General features: G+C 40.6%; 2 protein-coding genes across 6 annotated transcripts in view; one reads left to right on the top strand and one right to left on the bottom strand.

Annotated features, from left to right (window-relative positions):
• The window catches only part of KLRG1 (killer cell lectin like receptor G1), a 116,372-nt gene that overhangs the window by 47,301 nt on the left and 50,664 nt on the right, over positions 1-18,407 (bottom strand). The window contains exon 7 of one of the 4 annotated variants that reach the window (XM_072954402.1): positions 2,248-2,304. The exons of 2 other annotated variants lie outside the window; for them this stretch is intronic. The gene's annotated coding sequence lies outside the window, so the exon portion shown is untranslated. Of the gene's footprint in view, positions 1-2,247; positions 2,305-13,071; positions 13,097-18,407 lie in introns of those variants that run through there. One more of the 4 variants, XM_072954403.1, reaches the window with a different exon arrangement.
• Positions 1-18,407, top strand: part of A2M (alpha-2-macroglobulin) — a 44,867-nt gene that overhangs the window by 21,376 nt on the left and 5,084 nt on the right. For both annotated transcript variants that reach the window (XM_072954394.1, XM_072954393.1), the window contains exons 12-29: positions 256-483; positions 730-793; positions 1,949-2,091; positions 2,683-2,832; positions 4,820-4,987; positions 5,442-5,553; positions 6,852-6,972; positions 10,010-10,238; positions 10,924-11,050; positions 11,388-11,509; positions 11,871-11,922; positions 12,148-12,231; positions 12,512-12,688; positions 13,012-13,099; positions 14,108-14,264; positions 14,705-14,779; positions 15,208-15,394; positions 17,199-17,422. In XM_072954394.1, coding sequence (XP_072810495.1) covers positions 256-483; positions 730-793; positions 1,949-2,091; positions 2,683-2,832; positions 4,820-4,987; positions 5,442-5,553; positions 6,852-6,972; positions 10,010-10,238; positions 10,924-11,050; positions 11,388-11,509; positions 11,871-11,922; positions 12,148-12,231; positions 12,512-12,688; positions 13,012-13,099; positions 14,108-14,264; positions 14,705-14,779; positions 15,208-15,394; positions 17,199-17,422 — 2,508 coding nt within the window. The remainder of the gene's footprint in view (positions 1-255; positions 484-729; positions 794-1,948; positions 2,092-2,682; positions 2,833-4,819; positions 4,988-5,441; positions 5,554-6,851; positions 6,973-10,009; positions 10,239-10,923; positions 11,051-11,387; positions 11,510-11,870; positions 11,923-12,147; positions 12,232-12,511; positions 12,689-13,011; positions 13,100-14,107; positions 14,265-14,704; positions 14,780-15,207; positions 15,395-17,198; positions 17,423-18,407) is intronic.

Below are 18,407 nucleotides of genomic sequence, written 5' to 3' on the forward strand. Positions count from 1 at the left end.
CAGATCAAAGCGAAGGGTGCCTGCCTCCTTTCATGCTCTTCAGAAATGAAAATACCAGCTCAAGGCGCCTCTGCCCTGTAAAGGTCTGCAGTGCAGATAACAGAATTAGGGACCCTTCTCCCTCACTTTTTTGTGTGCAGCAAAAGATGTCTGGGCACTAATGAAGGCAGGGCAGTAAACCAATGTAGTTTGATGAGAACGCTGATTTCCTTTGATACAGAATCTGTAAGATAATTTATTTTTCTAATTCATCAGGTCCAGCACCAGGACGACAATACCTGCTATGGCTACCTGTGGCTATCAAAGGAACATGAAGAAGCTTATCACACTGCTTATCTCGTATTCTCCCAAAGCAAGAGCTTTGTCTACCTTGAGCCCTTGCCTCGTGAACTGCCCTGCGGCCAAGCTCAGACAGTCCAAGTGCATTACGTTCTGAATGGACAGGTCCTGCAGGAGCTGAAGGAGCTTGAGTTCTATTACCTGGTGAGAAGGCAGGCCACTGCCTTGACTCATCTGTAGATAAAAGCGCCCTTGGGCAGGGGTTTATAAAGCTCTTTAGATATCATTATTTTGATGTCTTGTCCATGTTCCTTTTGAAAGTCTGACTTCTCTCCAGTTTAAGTTTTAGCAGCAGGGGCTCAATAAAACAAGTGTATCACCTGGAGGGCAAGACCTGGGGGAAGATCTCTGCCAGGCAAATTAAATTCTTTTTCATTTCCTTTTTTGCAGATAATGGCAAAGGGAGGCATCGTCCGAACAGGGACTCACGTATTGCCCTTGGAGCAGGGAGACAGTGGGTATTTCCATAATTTCCACCCTTCTGCCCTGTTCCGCGCGCCACATGCAGCCTTATGCTGCAGAAATACCAGGAATGGTTTCAAATGAAGAGAGACCATTTTTATCTAATGCCAATAAAGAAGTTGAGAGGGGGAAGCGATCATTTTTCTTTTTTTTAACCCTGTATCAAATATTTATTTTCTTTTCCTTTTCCAGGTTAATCTGTTTAGACTATTTAAAATGTTGAGTTGTTTCATAATCTATGCTTATTCCAAATTTTCAAACCACAAATATTCATGGACCTTCTTCTCCAAATGACATTTCAAAATTGTTTTAGACAATGGAGAGAAGGTCAAATTTTGGGTGTGTCTTCTGTAGAGTAGGTCCTGTACTGAGTCATGTATATCTTTATATCATATTTCCCTTTTGAAAATAGTTATGATTTATGAAGAGTCAAATTGGGTATTTCCACCATTGAATTGGACTCCCCCTAGGAACAAATGTGAAACAATTTTTTAAAAAAAGAAAAATGCTGAAGGTTTCTCCTATTATAAATGAGTCTGAAAGATCACTTACTAGAAAACTATCGGTGTACCACTCTTTTATTGTTTCTTCATAGCAACACAGAAGATTTAGAGACATTTCATGCAACCTCTAAAGAACCTACATAGGCATCAAAAAATAACTTTCAAAGGAGCACAGTTCACCTCTTAAGAAGAAAGGATAGGTTATTTGGTTCATAGAAAGTTTAAGAGGATAGAAGGATTAAATACAATGCGTTAAACTCTTACATCTTACAACTTCAGGTCCTAGTTCCCTTCTCTGGTGGAAAGTCTAGATCAGATGGTAGCCAAGTGGATGTCTCCACATCCTTAGATGGCATCAGAACGTTACATAGATGAACTCAAGCTTCAAACTGGAGGATAAATCACTATGTGATTTATAAAGAAGAGAGCGCTTTGATAAGGTTTTTTTTTAAGCCAGAGTTCTAAGAGATATTCAGCTGTTTATTATATCTGCTATTTATTATATCTCATATCTATTACACTTACTAATAGAAGCAGTCATTAGCCAGACCAGGCTCCTAAAATGACTTTGTACAACAGAAAAATGTCATTTCAGCCCTGATATGTCTAATCCATGACCACTTCCTCTTCTCTCTGTGCTCCAGTGAAAGGCCATTTTTCCATGTCATTCCCTGTGGAGTCAGACATTGCTCCCATCGCTAGACTGCTGATCTATGCCATTTTACCTGATGGGGAAGTGATTGGAGATTCTGCAAAATACGAGGTTGAAAACTGCCTGGTCAACAGGGTGGGTGTTTTATACCCTAAAATGTTCAATATTTAAAACTGGAAATTACTACTGCTATCAAGTATTTTCTACGTGCGAGCATTGGAGCCAGAAGAGTCGAATGAACTCCGCACAGGTTTTCAGCAGGGTGATGGCAGAGTCACACTAAGAAGCCATGTTGCTTGACTCCTAGTGCAGAATTCTCATGTGCTGTTCAAAGTACCTTGTTCCCTTCTTCTATGATGAAATGTTGGGAAATATGTAACCAAGTTTTTAAAACTACAAAAGAACCAAAAGAAAACTACAAGAGCATCTAGAGCTATGTGCATTCTTCCCACCGTTAATAAACACCCCACTGTGTGTTGAAGGTAAAAAATGGCATCTCAAATTTAATAACTTATAAAAACAGACATCATTATAATGATTCAACTGATTCTTGAGAATCAGAGTGGCATAGAAGGAGGGGACACACAGCCTCAGGACTCACATGGTGTCCACCACCACGAAGTCAAAGTGATCACGCATCAAATGTGAGGAACACTCAGGAAACACTGGTGGATGCACGGTTAAACCAGGCCATTTGTTTTTCTGACTTTGTCCCCAATTCCACAGGTGAATTTGAGCTTCAGCTCAGCACGAAGTCTCCCGGCCTCCCGAGCCCACCTGCGAGTCACCGCATCCCCTCAGTCCCTCTGCGCCCTCCGCGCCGTGGACCAGAGTGTGCTGCTCATGAGTCCTGAGGCCGAGCTCTCCCCCGCCTCGGTGAGTCCCATCAGCCTCAGGGTCAGGAAGGACCACATGAGGGGCTCAGAGCAAGGAGAAATCCGCTCTGAGTGGGATAGGAGCTACTAAAATTACAGTTATCCAGGAGTTAATAGTTTTGAGCTCTTTCATGGGCATTTCTGGGGGAAGAAGATATTACATATGAATATGAATGCATGGAATATGGAAGATATTACATATTAATATATATGTAGACATATGTAATAAAAATCACGTGCCATCCAAAATCCTTGAAATCCTACAGCTCTATGAAACCAATAATAGGAATTTTAAAACTAGTTTTAATGTTTCAAAAAGTCTAACAAAAGTGGTACATATACCTACACTAAGACTGCATGGACTAAATCAAATATCAAATTTTTGTTTTTATAAGAATGACATGAACTGAAACACTGCATGTCCCAAGATAAACACAGTTTCTGAAGGAAGGTCTATATTGTCTCTGATGAATACAAATTAGGGAAAATTAATTCCTATATGATAAATGACACTGATAAATGAAACTTTTAAAATCTTAAGTTAATAGAAAAAATAACAAAAGGGTATGCTTAACGGAACAACAAGGAACTTAGTGTGTATTAATAGTCTGTCTCTTCACATTTTCAATGAGGCCAACTGGAATAACCTCTTACTGTAGTTCTTTTAGTTTTTTTTACTATAAAAATTCTATAAAAGGAAAGTTGTATTTTTACTTCCCTAAAAGAGAAACTTACAAGAAAAGATTTCTTACTTCTTGGTGCTCCCAATGGCATTTCATTAAAAATATTAGAATACTTGTAAAGGCAGTATTAAGTACATCTCAATAGTGGGAGCAAGGAGATATGTGGAAAAGTAACATTAATATTTTCTGTTTGTATAACATAATTTTATAACTCTCAGGGTTTGTTTTTTTTTAATTATAAGAACCTTAATGGGTAGATAAGGCAGAAAATTCTCTTAGTTTGTTCATAGTAAAGCAGAAGCTTTCAGGTATCCAGCAGTAGACTTGGGTTAGAACAAGAGTTCCTCTCAATCCCTGATAACACTTTATTAATGAAACACTGCACCTGGTAGTGTAAGTCATTCATTCAGCACATTTATTTAGTGCCTGCTATGTTCTGGGTGTGCCTACCATGTACCTAAGTCCTGGGGAATCTCCTAGTGAACTACTAGAATGACAAAAATCGATGCACTCGTGAAACTTCACATTTTCATAAATGAGACAGACAATAATTATGGGACATGCTTTGGAGGAAAATAAAGCAGAGGAGGGAGATGAAGAATGGTAAGAGGGAGCTGCCTTTGAGAAAGGGTTTAATTTCATGATGCTACTCAGTTTGCTGATCGGTTCTTGTCAAACAATTTTGAGCTCCTATAAATATAATACGGTGCCACTGGGGGGTTTTATGTTTGTCTTATTCCCTTTCAAGTGAATTTGAAAGTATCATTTTCAGTATCCCACAGTTAAAGTTTTATGTATTTTGTAAAGATATGGAGCATCTTGTTTCCATGAATAATACCTTAGAAAATACTATCCTAACTTATATAGAGGACGTGTACTTATCCACGTGCCTGCTTAGAACGTGTGTCCATTTATTTACTTTGTTATACACCGAGTCAGTTACTAACTGCAAGGCAGAGGTGAAACTATTAATTTTATTCTATCATCCCAAAGCGTGCTACAATATCTTAAATAGAGCAGACCTCAATTTCTCTTAATAAAGTTTTATTTCATTCTAGCGTAGAGCCTAGGGTTTGCCTCTGAACTGTGTAACAAAGGATCTTTGAGTACTTAGATGAGAGTATTTGGGGGGTTTTTTTCTCCTAAAATTGTTAAACACCTTCAAAATCATCTTCTCTATAAATTATCTACTCAATGGAGCCACTCAAAGAAAGACTAGTCGTGATTGTTCTTTTCTTTACTCCTTGCACTTAAGAAAACTAAGCCATGAATAATTTTGTCCTTTTGTCCTTTGCGTTTGTACAGGTTTATAACCTGCTACCAGTAAAGGACCTCAACGGTTTGCCAGAGAGTTTAAATCAACAGGAGGAAGATGATGGAGACTGTATCAGTCACCAAAATGTCTACATCAATGGGATCCTGTATTCCCCAGTAACAAATACAAAAGAAAAAGATATGTATAGCTTCCTACAGGTAAATCCCTCATATTGTTGATGGTCAGTTCTTAAGGTTAACAAAATATTATATATGAGAAAAACTTATTTTAATGCTGTCACATCATAGTTGATGGTAATGGGACATTAGAGAGGTCAAGTGACTTCTCCAAGGTCACTAATAGCAACAGAGGCAGGACTGAAACTTTTTGGACCATTAGGTTAAGTTTTTTTTTTTAATTTTTACTGAAATTCATTGCCTTGTGATGTTTATAAATATCACATATATAAAATAATTACTGTCGAAAGAGTTACAAAAATAGAATGAAATTACCTCTGTAAGTACATCAACTTCCTTTCTACTAATATGAACATTAAAAGTTTAATAATAAACTAACTGGATCGTTAGTTAAATTCAATGAAAAGAAGTATGTGCCTATATATATATATTTTACAATATTTACATACTGATTAGATGATAATTTCCTTTACAGGACATGGGCTTAAAGGTATTTACCAACTCAAAGATTCATAAACCCAAATTATGTCCACAACCTCAACAATATGAAGTACATTCAGCTCAAAGACTATTATTATCTTCTCCAGGTAAAAAATTTAATAAAAATTAATTGCTTAATATATTGAACCAAATACAATAATTCTTTTAAAAAAAGATTAAATGTGATAAAAAAAAATTAACCAAAAAAGTACTTGTGACTCAGATATATTAAGGTTCTTGCTCAAGGTCACATAACAGTCAAACCAAAAAATTCTGATTATGTCAAACCCCCATATACACAAAGCTAGAAAGACTATAAGACAGTACTTGTAAAAAGTGTTATCAGACAGGTACAGATGTACAGAATAAAAGAAAAGATTGATTCCGATTGAGGAATCAAGAAAGTCATTCACAAAGAATCTGCTTCTACTAAAGGGAGATGTGTGGAGTTCAAAAGGGAAGAGAAGGTTTCCAGGTGTAGGATCAGTGTAAACAGAACCAGAAATGCTCACAAATTGGGGCCACATTCTCACCAGTCAAGTAAAGAAGCTCTTGAACATCCCTAAAACATCAGCCAATATCCATGTTGAAATCACACTCATTTCTCAATGATATGGGCTACTTCTCTGTTGAATCGCATAGTAATCAAGCATTTATTTATTCACAGTCTGATATTATCAAGTCATAGTTCAATATAGGTTGAGTACAAATAAAAGAATTTGTCAAAAATCAAGGAAAATATCCAGTGGGAATCAATTTGACTATATGGAACTTAAATAAAGTTTATTGTATATTTGTATCATTATTTATAAATTATATTACTTAATCCTTTATCAGTAAGATTTGTAGTAGATTCATCTGTGTGTAAGTGTATAGGTGCCCCAGATTTTTCCCAGCAAGCTGGTTGTTAAATATTTAGCAGTACACCATTAACAGAAGGTAAATATGGTGAGAGATCCGGAATCTGATCTTCTGACATGTACGGAAATAAAGAGGTTTTTTTATTCTTGATCCTTTCACTCCTATAAACTGTTTCTCAAAGTCACCGACATGTTTGGGCACGACTCTTCTTTGCTCCCACAGAGAAGGAGATGAAATTCCAACCCCATGTCCCAGTGCTCCCCATGGGGGACAATGTGCAGTAGCCCCGGGGCCTCCTTCCCGCTCCTCGGACAACCCAAGACGCTTTCTGCCTCTAGGTCTCTGTGCTCTCTGCTTGTGAGAACACTCCTAGCTTACCCTAATACTGCAGAATTCACCTGAAGTATCACCTCCTCAAAGCAGCTTTCCCTTAACACCCAAGGGTCCACTCATGGTTCCTATTTCATTACCCTGTTTCTGTTGTAGCACTTATCACAGTCTCTCATAAGCTTTATCTTCATATTTGTTTCTGTCTCCTCCACAGCCTTAGTGGAAATGGGACGAAGACATGAGATTAGGAATATGATACACATTTCAGAGCCTCCCACAGAGACACTGCGAACGTACTTCCCTGAGACGTGGATCTGGGACTTGGTGGTGGTAAAGTAAGCGACTTCTTTTATATGTAAGAAGCAGCAATGTAGATCCCTCACAGTTTTCAATTCTTAGCTAATTTTTCAATATCCAAGTATATCTTTTAGACACATTGCTGTTTTCAGGAGAGGTTTAATGTAACACTTCTGTTGTGAAGTCTCACTAATCTAACTGTATCATTTTGCACAAATTTAATTCTAAGATTTCCAGAAAATGGGCATAAGGACTAAATATAACCAAGCACTGCACAGATTAACACCTATAAGAGATCTTTCACTGGTCAGCAATCTTGAGTTAAGTACAGAATCAGTCAGGCCAACTATATACACAGTAGTAGTAGAATTAAAAATGATAAACCTGTCCTCAGTGGAACAATATGTTAAAGAGAAAAATTTAAGAACAATCTAAAATTACATATTTAGTTTATAATTATATTGCCTATAATAGAATATACTACAACTCTATGTCTATAGGGGATTCTCATATTAACTAGAATTAAAAACACGGTTGAAGAAAAAGGACTTATACATTCCCATTTCAAGCCTTGATTATACTCTCCATTATTGGTATTTCTACTGAGTGCATTCAAGTCGTGACAATAGAATTATTCACAGGGGTTGTCTTCCTAGAAAGGATTTACAAACATACCTCAAAGATATTGTGCATCTGGTTCTAGACCACTTCAATAAAGCAAATATCACAATAAAGTGAGTCACCTGAATTTTTTGATTCCTCAGTGCATATGAAGGTTACGTTTATACTACACTGTAGTCTGTTAAGTGTGCAACAGCATTATGTCTTTGACAACTACATACCTTAATCAAAAAAAATATTTATTGTTCTAAAATGCTAACTGTCATCTGAGCCTTCAGTGAGCCATAATCTCTTTGCTGGTGGAGTCTTGCCTCCATGCTGGTGGCTGCTGACTGATCAGAGTGGTGGTTGCTGAAGGCCAGCATGGTTGTGCTAACTTCTTAAAACAAGACAGCAATGAAGTTTGCTGCATCAATGGACTCTTCCTTCCACAAACAATTCTCTGTAGCATGCAGTGGCGTTTGAGAGCATTTTACCCACAGTAGAATGTCTTTCAAAGTTTCAGTCCTCTCAGACTTGCCGCTGCTTTGTCAACTAAGTGTATGTAATAGTCTAAATCCTGTATTGTCATTTCAACAATCTTCACAGCGTCTTCACCAGGAATAGACTCTACCTCAGGAAACCACTTTCTTTCTTCATCCACAAGAAGCAACTCTCCATACATTAAAGTTTCATCATGAAATTGCAGCAATTCGGTTAAATTTTCAGGCTCCACTTCTAATTCCGGTTTTCTTGCTATTTCTTCCACATCCATAGTTACTTCCTCTACTGAAGTCTTGGACCCTTCAAAGTCATCCATGAGGGTTGGGATCAACTTCTTCCAAACTGCTTTTAATATTGATATTTTGACCTCTTCCCATGAAGCATGAAGGTTCTTAATGACATCTGGAATGGTGATTCCTTTCCAGAAGGCTTACCCAGCTCCATCAGAGGAACTGCTGTCTATGGCAGCTATAACCTTACAAAATGTATTTCTTAAATAATAAGACTTGAGAGTCGAAATCACTCCTTGTTCTACGGGCTGCAGAATGGCTGTTGTGTTAGAGGCATGAAAATGACACTGATCTCATCCATCTCCATCAGAGCTCTTGGGTGACCAGATGCATTGTCAATGAGCAGCAATGTTTTGAAAGGAATCATTTTTCTCAAGAGTGGGTTCAAAATATTTAGGCAACTATGTCGTAAACAGATGTACTTTCATCTAGGCTTTGTCATTCCATTTATAGAGCCCAGCAGAGTAGATGCAGCATAACTCTGAAGAGCCCTAGGATTTTGAGGATTATTGCATTGGTTTCACCCTCAAGTCACCAGCTGCATTAGCCCCTAACCAGAGAGTCAGCCTGTAATTAAAGCTTTGAGGCCAGGCTTTGACTTCTCCTCTCCAGCTATGAAAGTCCCAGATGCATCCTCTTCCAATATAGGGCTGCTTCACCTACGCTGAAAATCTAATTGTTGGTGTAGTCACCTTCACTAATTATCTCAGCTAGCTCTTCTGGATAACTTGCTACAACTCCCATATCAGCACCTGCTGCTTCACCTTGCACTTTTATGTTATAGAGGCAGCTTCTTTCTTTAATCCTCATGAACCACCTCTGCTACCTTCACACTTGTCTTCTGTAGCTTCCTTACCTTGCTCCGCCTTCACAGAATTGAAGAGAGGGAACGGTCTGGATTAGGTTTTGGCTTAAGGGAATGTTGCGGCCCATTTCATCTTCTATCTAGACCACTAAAACTTTCCCCGTATCAGCAATAAGGCTGTTTTCCTTTCTTATCCCTCGTGGGCTTATTCAGGTTGCATTTTAAATTTCCTTCAAGAACTTTTCTTGTATATTCATCACTTGGCTAACTGTTTGATGCAAGAGGCTTAGTTTTTGGCCAATCTTGCTTTCAACATGCCTTCCTCACTAAGCTTAATCATCTCCAGCTTTTGATTTAAAGTGAGAGACTTACGACTCTTTCCTTTGTTTGAACACTTAGAGGCCACTGTAGGGTTATTAATTGGCCTAATTTCAATATTGTTTTGACTCAGAGAATAGGGAGGCCCAAGGCAAGGGAGAGAGACAGGGGAACAGCTGGCCAGTGGAGCAATCAGAACACACACAACATTTATCTATTAAGTTTGTCATCTTCTATGGGTGCAATTCATGGCACTCCCAAACAATTACAGTAGCAACATCAAAAATTACTGATCACAGATCACCATAACAAATATAATAATAATTTAAAAGCTTGAAATATTGAGAGAATTACCAAAATGTGACACAGAGACATGAAGTGAGCAAATGCTGTTAGAAAAATGGCACCAATAGACTTGTCTAACGCACAGCAGCCACAAACCTTCCATTTGTAAAAGGGACCGTATCTGTAAAGCGCAAGGAAGCAAAGTGCAATAAAACGAGATAAGTCTGTATTTAACTGCTTCCTTTTTGTTCTTCCCATCACCACCCTCCCCAGACCGTCAGGTGTGGCTGAACTAGAAGTGACAGTCCCCGATACCATCACTGAGTGGAAGGCAGGGGCCCTCTGCCTGTCCAGCGACACTGGGCTTGGTCTCTCTCCAACTGCCTCTCTCCAAGTTTTTCAGCCCTTCTTCGTCGAGGTCACAATACCCTACTCTGTGATCCGCGGAGAAGCCTTCACACTCAAGGCCACTGTGTTAAACTACCTTCCCAAATGCATCCCGGTAAGGAGCTCTTTCTTAAATTGAACACAAGGTAACAGTCAGATAAATTAAAAACTGCATTCCTGGGGACACTGACAAACTCCTGGGTCTAAGAAGGGCTCACCAGGGGAAGAACACGCCCACAGACAGCCGAACGTTGTATGGCCATGGTTGCTGAGATCTCCAAATACCAAGTAACAACTTAAAAGAAGGTTCTGACCCTTATCCTAACCCTTTAAAGTTAGGAAGTTTGTGTAGCATGAAGATTTTTGACACGAACAACAAAAACCAGTATGCTGATTCCACGTCTTATATTCTCCAAAGTTTCAACCTCTACATTCCCGTTGAATGTGCATCTTATGTCTGCTGAAACCGTAACTGTGTATAAATCTGTACACTCTGCTGGGAGAGCTGAGGGTGTGGTCAGGATCCCAGACCAAAGGAGAAGCACTCCCACAGGCAACAGTCCATCAGGACTTGTCCTCACCTCTGCTCCTACCTAATGGAGAAGCAGATTATCCCCAAATACTAATATTTTGATATCAGATCTACCTGTCAGGTTCTTGGTCTTCATTTATATCATCTTCAGTATTAGGCAACCTGAAATCTAACCAACCACCCGACATGCTTTGTTTCAAGCCGTTCTCCCTTTGGTCTCCCCTTTCCCTCTCATCTGTTTGTCTCTTTGTCTCATGTGTGGCTCCAGGTCAGTGTGCATCTAGAAGCCTCCCCGGAATTCCTAGCTGTCCCAGGGGAGAAGGAACAAGAGTCTCACTGCATCTGTGGGGATGGCCGGCAAACCGTGTCCTGGGCAGTAACCCCAAAGTCATTAGGTAAGAGACAGTCTCCTAGAGACAGTTCTCCGCTCAAAGACTGTGCACATCTCTGGGATCCTTATATCCAGGCAAAGACCCCCCCCCCAGATGGTAGAATTTTTTCTTTTGTCTTTCATTCTAGAACATCTAAAAGGATATCCCCCCTTCCCTCACCTCCATCTCCACCTTGGGTTCTCAGTATCATTAACCTCTAGATTATGTTACTTCCATTCCTGCTCCTAGGGCTTTATAGAACAAAAAAAGGCCACAAAGCATTAAACATTTATAAATTTAGGGGAGGGGAGGCATAGAGGGAGAGAGATGGTGCTTCACCTCTACTGGCCCCTTTTTTTAGGAAATGTGAAATTCAGCGTGAGTGCAGAAGCACTGGATTCTCAAGAGCTGTGTGGGACTGAGGCGGCTGTGGTCCCCGAACTCGGAAGGAAAGACACAATCATCAAGCCCCTGTTAGTTGAAGTAAGTAAGCCTGCCCATTTGATGGGTCACCATGAATCGAGAAAAACAATGGCGAATCCAGTTGGGGTTCCAACTTTTAGGGAAGAAGGGCTAAAGCCTATAAGGTTATGGGATATTTCACAATATGATTGCCCCCTCTCTCTCTCTCTCTCTCTCAACTTTGTAAATTTCCCCTCACTCTCTGGGATCTATCAACCTGTCTCCTTAATATCACATCTAGTTAGAGAATTTGTTTATACATTTGAAAATCAGTTCCAATTCTTCTCTTCACCATCAAGAAACCTGCAGTTCCCCTGTCAACACACCTGTCCTGAAAGTCAGTCCATTCTCTCTTCTAACTTTTCTTTCTTTCCACCTAAAGCCTGAAGGATTGGAGAAGGAAGCAACATTCAGTTCCCTGCTTTGTCCACCAGGTAAGACTCATCCATCATCATTAAAAGGAAATGTCTGGAAACCTCAGAATCCCATTCATATATGTTGAAGATATTTTTTTAAAGCTGGAATATTAGAAGAAGGATAACTTTTCAGAAGTTTAGGTGCAAGGCATAGCTCTGGCTTCTGGGTCTTGAAGGTCTTCAGGGAGATATATTTTCCAACAGAAAGAATTTTCATTACAGCTGATTTGTTTCTATCTCTAGGTGACAAGGCGTCTGAACAATTATCTCTGAAGCTGCCACCAAATGTGGTAGAAGAATCTGCCCGAGCCTCTGTCTCAGTATTGGGTGAGTCTCCAGTCCTCATGGACTACTGTACTATATTGATAATGTCTACTATTGTTTTCCCATAAATACTTTCTCAAAATAACAACTATAATTTTAACTTCTTTCTTCTCTTCTTCTTTGGACTTGTTTATTGCTTCCGATCATATCTCTGTCCCTGGAAGACTCACCCTTCCTAAAAGTCCTCATTTATTTACCTCAGCTAATTATTCATTTCTTCTTAATGATTCTGACAAGTTATCATCTGTAAACTTTATGACTTGCCATCTCTCCCATTTCCTAGGAGATATTTTAGGCTCTGCCATGCGAAATACACAAAATCTCCTCCAAATGCCCTATGGCTGTGGAGAACAGAATATGGTCCTCTTTGCTCCTAACATCTATGTTCTGGATTATCTAAATGAAACACAGCAGCTGACTGAAGAAATCAAATCCAAGGCCATTCTCTACCTCAACATGGGTGAGTGACTGAATAAGTGAGTGAAAACTTCACAGTGTTCTTTTAATAATAGGTTCAATTCCATAATAGGCTTGAGTTACTTATCAAGTCTCTGTTACATCAATTTATCATACTATGATGGTTACAATAATAAGAATACCATGACAGTTCATTTCAATGGAAACTATCCAGTATCCAACCTCCGATAAAATGTTTAGGACTCAGAACCTTCTAACGTATTATAGCAAAATTAGGAAATAGGACAAGACACCAAGGCATTTTAGTAATTTCTCTGGCCACAGAATGTACGAAATGCCATGTTGCTTCCTTAACCTTCCATTCAGGTTACCAGAGGCAGCTGAACTACAAACACTCTGACGGCTCCTACAGCACCTTTGGGGAGAAGCATGGCCGCAGTAAGGGCAATACCTGGTAAGGGAGAGACAGCTTTTTTGAGTTCCTATTTCTGTGTCAAGTCCTTTACATATATTATCAAAATGATATTCCCGGTAACCCTACCAGATATGTATTACTAAACCTATAGTTGGTTATCCTAGATCAATACACCAAGACTAGCAAGGTAACAGGCAAAAAAGTGAGATTCCAATACATGTATGTTGACTTGTCCCCAAAACTCATCCTGCTAATAAGGCAGCAAGGAATTCTTTCTGAAACAGCGAATTTTTTTCTAAAATAGCTCAAATGATTGTGAGTTTTTTCATGAGATAGCTAATGAACATATCATATAACTTCTAGATAAACCATGTTAACCTCAGCTTATATTATGCTTTTTAGATCATATTCATCTTGACTGAGAATAAATTCACTAATAGGGGGAAAGGAATGAGAAGGACGCAGTGAAATGAAACACTGGTTTGAAATCCCTAAGGCAAAGCAGTATCAGGAGCTCTTGCATGTAAGAGCTGTACGCGAGAAGATTCGCTACCTATAGAAGAAAATCAGTAAAGAAAGATTTGAAGCCTCACTCAAAAAAATAGGAAAAAAATAAGTAACATTAGAAGTACAGTTGACCCTTGAAAACCACAGGGCTTAGGAGCGCCAACCTCCCCCGGTAGAAAATCCATGTGTCACTTTACAGCAGACCCTTTGTATCCCCTGTTGTGTATCCACAGATTCAACCAACTGGGGGTCACGTAATGTTGTAGTACATATTTAGTCAAAAAAAGAAAAGAAAAGAAAAAGAAAAAGAGAAGGAAAAAAAAATCCATGTGTAAGTAGACCCATGCAGTTCAGACCATGTTGTTCAACGGTCAACTGTACTAGATCTAACAGATTCGTCGAGTAAAGGTGACGAGAGCTCTAAGGACATAAGAATTCCCATCAGAAGACTCACATCAATGGAAGAAGTATCCTATGCAGCCTGTGGCTGTGAATTGGTCATAAAACCAATGTAACAACGTGAATATTGTCATCCCTTAGGCTCACAGCCTTCGTACTGAAGACTTTCGCCCAGGCTCGAGCCTACATCTTCATTGATGAAGCGCATATTACTGACGCCCTCACCTGGCTCTCCCAAAAGCAGAGGGATGATGGCTGTTTCAGGAGCTCTGGGTCACTGCTCAACAATGCCATTAAGGTGAAGTGTTCCTGGAGCTAGTTTTGATTTGTCCATTATGATGTCTACAAGGATGAGGAGAGGAAGTAATAACATAAGAATTCCTTAAGGAAGGTATCAGAAAAAGAAAATGTGGAGAGGAGGGTATAGCTGAAGCAGTAGAGCGCATGCTTAGCATGCAGGAACAAGGTCCTGGGTTCAATCCCCAGTACATCCTCTGAAAATAAATAAATAAACAAACCTAATTACCTCCCCCTGCCAAAAAAAAATTTTTTTTAAAGAAAAATAAAACCCAAATAGCACCAAGAAAGTGGGGATGGAATTTAGGGTGACTGATATTTTGCCCCGGGGGATGAGTATGGGTAAGGACATATTCCATACCAGCAGAATACAAGGAGATGATTAACAGCATTCTCGGAAGGGAGATTACTCAAATCTCCATCTCTCTCTCATACTTACAGGGTGGAGTGGATGATGAAGTGACCCTCTCTGTCTACATCACCATCGCCCTTCTGGAGATTCCTCTCCCTGTCACTGTACGTGCCCTTACTGAAGCATAGTTCTGGATGCAATGAGACTGCTGACCTGCTGTCTGAAACACTACCCCGCTAACAGCCAAGTGTCAGCTGTCCCTCTGTGCAACACCAGTGCCTCCCACATCAGCAGAGAATTCGGTCAATCCATTAAGAAAGATTTACACTTTCCCAGTGATGCCCTCCCCCGGCTATTTCTCGGCCAGCAGCCTCACCACCACTGCACACACACAAAGTGAATGCTAAAGATATATTCCTGCCTTATGAATGTGAGGGCAACAGATTTAAGAAATACTATTCCAGAAGAGTGTGGCTAGAGGGACAAATGCATGTGGAAAACGTCTTTACCTGTGTGCTGTGCTCTGTGAGTAGACCTGGGAGCACCAGCCTCCCTGTCACATAGCCCAACCCCCCTTGCTCTCCCTTCACAGCACGTCGTTGTCCGCAATGCCCTGTTCTGCCTGGAGTCAGCCTGGAAGTCAGCCAAGGAAGGAGCCCACGGCAGCCACGTCTACATCAAGGCACTGCTGGCCTATGCGTTTGCCCGGGCGGGTGACCAGGAAAAGCGGAGAGAAGTTCTCAAGTCACTTCACGAGGAGGCTGTGAATGTGAAGGAGGGTAAGCGCACCCCAGATCCTTCTCCCATCCCACCTTCTCTGCTGCAAGCACTCCACTGCAGGAATCCCCAGGAGACCTCTCAGCATCCTTTCCCCTCTCTTCTTTTGTCTGTAACATTATAGAATCTAAGATTTGGAACTCAAGTCACACGTCCAAGGTGAGAGGCGGTACACTGTAATAGGGAGACGCTCGGCCTCTGAAGGCTGGCTCCAAAACACAGTCCCCACGTGACCTCGGGCAAGTCCCTTAACTTGTCTGTTTCAGCTTCTTCATCAGTAAAACGGGAGTAATAACAGCATTTATCTCAAAGTAAATAGTATTTATCTCATAGGATTAAATGAGCTAATACATGGAAAACAGAGAATACGGCATGGAGCACGTGCTATAAAAGTATTAGCTGTTAAGATTAAGATATCAGTTTTCTACTATATACCCAACCCTTATATCATATCATCTTAAACATAAGAAAAGATTGAAGAAAGTAACCCTATGAATAAATTCTCATATTTTATGCTCATTTCGCAAGACTGGTGATGTTGACAGATCTATTCATTATTTACACAGCACTTCTACGGATACAGTGGTCTATATGAGGGGTTGAAGAAACAGAAAAGAAAATGCAAGTAATAATAAGATAGCCAATAAAACATATTCCCCCTTGACAGTGTCATTCATTGTTTATTCTTAAAAATGTTGGGAAATATTTCAGGCATACAAAAAGGCACGGAGAATAATTAGCAAGCACCTTCAGGACCTCCCTTCCAGCTTAAGAGAAAAGTATCACCAGTGCTGGAAAGATTCCCACCCACAAGGGAACTCATTGTCCTGAATCTGTCATTACAACCTTCATGGACTTCTGTATCTTTTTACTACATATGGATCCCTAAATCATATTCAGAATGTTTACTTTTCATCTTCAGATCAGAAGCCTCATCCTTCTGAGGATTTCTGCTTGCTTCCTTGTCTGTTTGCTTTTCGGTTTTTTTTTTTAAGTTCAGCCTCAGGCTGGTAAGAGTCCCCTGCATGGGTACCTGTACCTCCTGCTCACTAGCTGTCAGTCATACTTGCTGCGGAACGCGTTACAGCACATAAAAGGGTTGCAGCTTATATCGGGAGTCTCTCCTCATGGATATTTTCTTGTTTTTTATTTGGTGCTGCTTCAAACCATGCTGCAGTGACCATTCATGTGAATATTCACATACGTGTCTCCTTGCGGTGTGTGTGAGTTTCTCTAACTCGCACTTAGACACGCGTAACTGCTGAGGAGTGGACCCAGCGCGTCTCCCGCTTTGCCAGACTGCTCTCCAAAGGGTCGTTCCCCTCCCACAGTGGCGCAAATCGGTCCCCGAGATTTCACAGCCTGGCAGTCTTTGATATTTTGATGATGACTGTATTTTTTTTTCAGTGATCTAATGAGTGTAAACTGCACGATCCCATGTGATCTGTAATCCTCATAAGCAACCTCAAAGGACAGGCTTTCTAGACAATTTAACAGACCCTGGAAAAGGCCTGGATGACATCACAAATAGGGAATTACCACGGCCAGTCAGACAACTTGCTCTGCTCTTTCTCTCATCCACCAACACAACATCCTTTTGAAAACTTAGGCCTGACTCGAGCAGCATCACTCACCCCAGCCCAGCTGAAACAAAGCAGGTTCAGCTTTCCGTAGAAGGCAGAGCAGCGCGGAAAGGTTTGAGATGATAATTGGAAAAGGCAGCCCTCCCCTCAGCTCCGGCTGGCGTACTTTCCCCTGAAATTAAATATGAGTGTGTCGTCATTTTCATCGTTTCCTCCCCTCCAGATAACTCCACCCACTGGACACGACCGCAGAGGCCCGGAGCGTCGCGGGGGCACTTTCACCGGCCCCGGGCCCCCTCTGCCGAGGTGGAGATGACGGCCTACGTGCTGCTGGCTCACCTGACGGCCCAGCCCGCCCCGACCCAGAAGGACCTGGCCTCTGCCACGCGCATCGTGAGGTGGATCACAAAGCAGCAGAACTCCCAGGGCGGCTTCTCCTCCACCCAGGTCTGCAGTTAACCAGAACCTTCTACTTCACCTTCAGGTAGCAAAAGGTTTGAACAGGATATAAACACATGCAAAAAGGAAAAATGAAGATGAGAATAACTTGAAATGAGGACAATGCTATCAGTGTTCAAGGATGGTGAGAAATGAGGAAAAATGAAAGTCAAAGAGGGCTGAAAAGAAAATGCCTTGAATTCTGCTGCCGCCCGCGTGTTCTTATCATGGGCTCCTGTTTCCAGTAACCACTTTGCACCCCTGAAGCAATAGTGGGACACCAGTAACCCTACACACAATGGCAGAATGAATTTAAAACTCCAACATTTTCTGGAAGTTCTAAGAGACCTTTCAGATTGTTCCCAGAAACACTATTCAAACCCAATAATCTCTCCCTGCAAATCTGTCCATTTCTAGGCCCATGTTTACTGGCTTCTTTTAAAGCTGACACATTTCATGCTTCCTCTACCGGCCTCTTAATATATAAACATTTGTTCGTCAGGAGCATAAAGAACTATCTTTCTTCATCCAACTTCCTGAGCCTAACAACTATATAGTCTCACGTCTGAAAAAATCCTCCAATATAGACAGAGCGGGAAGTTTCACCTCCGGAGAATTTAGAGGTTAGCATATGCATCCTAAAAGAGAATATGGCAACATGGAATCCCATCCTTTTTCCATTGTATTGAATCTCTTATTTTTCCATAGGAAGAGAGAAAATAATCATTTTGTTAAAACAGTCATCATTTGCTTCTGAGAAAACTATCATTTAAAGGATGCCAGGTTCAGTGTGGATGAGAATAGAGAATGTGATGTGCCAGGGAGAGATCCAAGCTTCCAATACAAAAGAGACAGCCAAATAAAAATGTCAATAAGTCAAGAATATAATTATAATTACTCATCCTGCATTTCTCTGGAGAAACTGAAGCATGACCTTGATCATGGCTGCAAAGGATCCCGGGTTCTCTCGGGACTCTGACCTCAGCAGCAGAGC

This window comes from Vicugna pacos, chromosome 34 (genome assembly GCF_048564905.1).
Source record: "Vicugna pacos chromosome 34, VicPac4, whole genome shotgun sequence".
Taxonomy (NCBI): Eukaryota; Metazoa; Chordata; class Mammalia; order Artiodactyla; family Camelidae; genus Vicugna; species Vicugna pacos.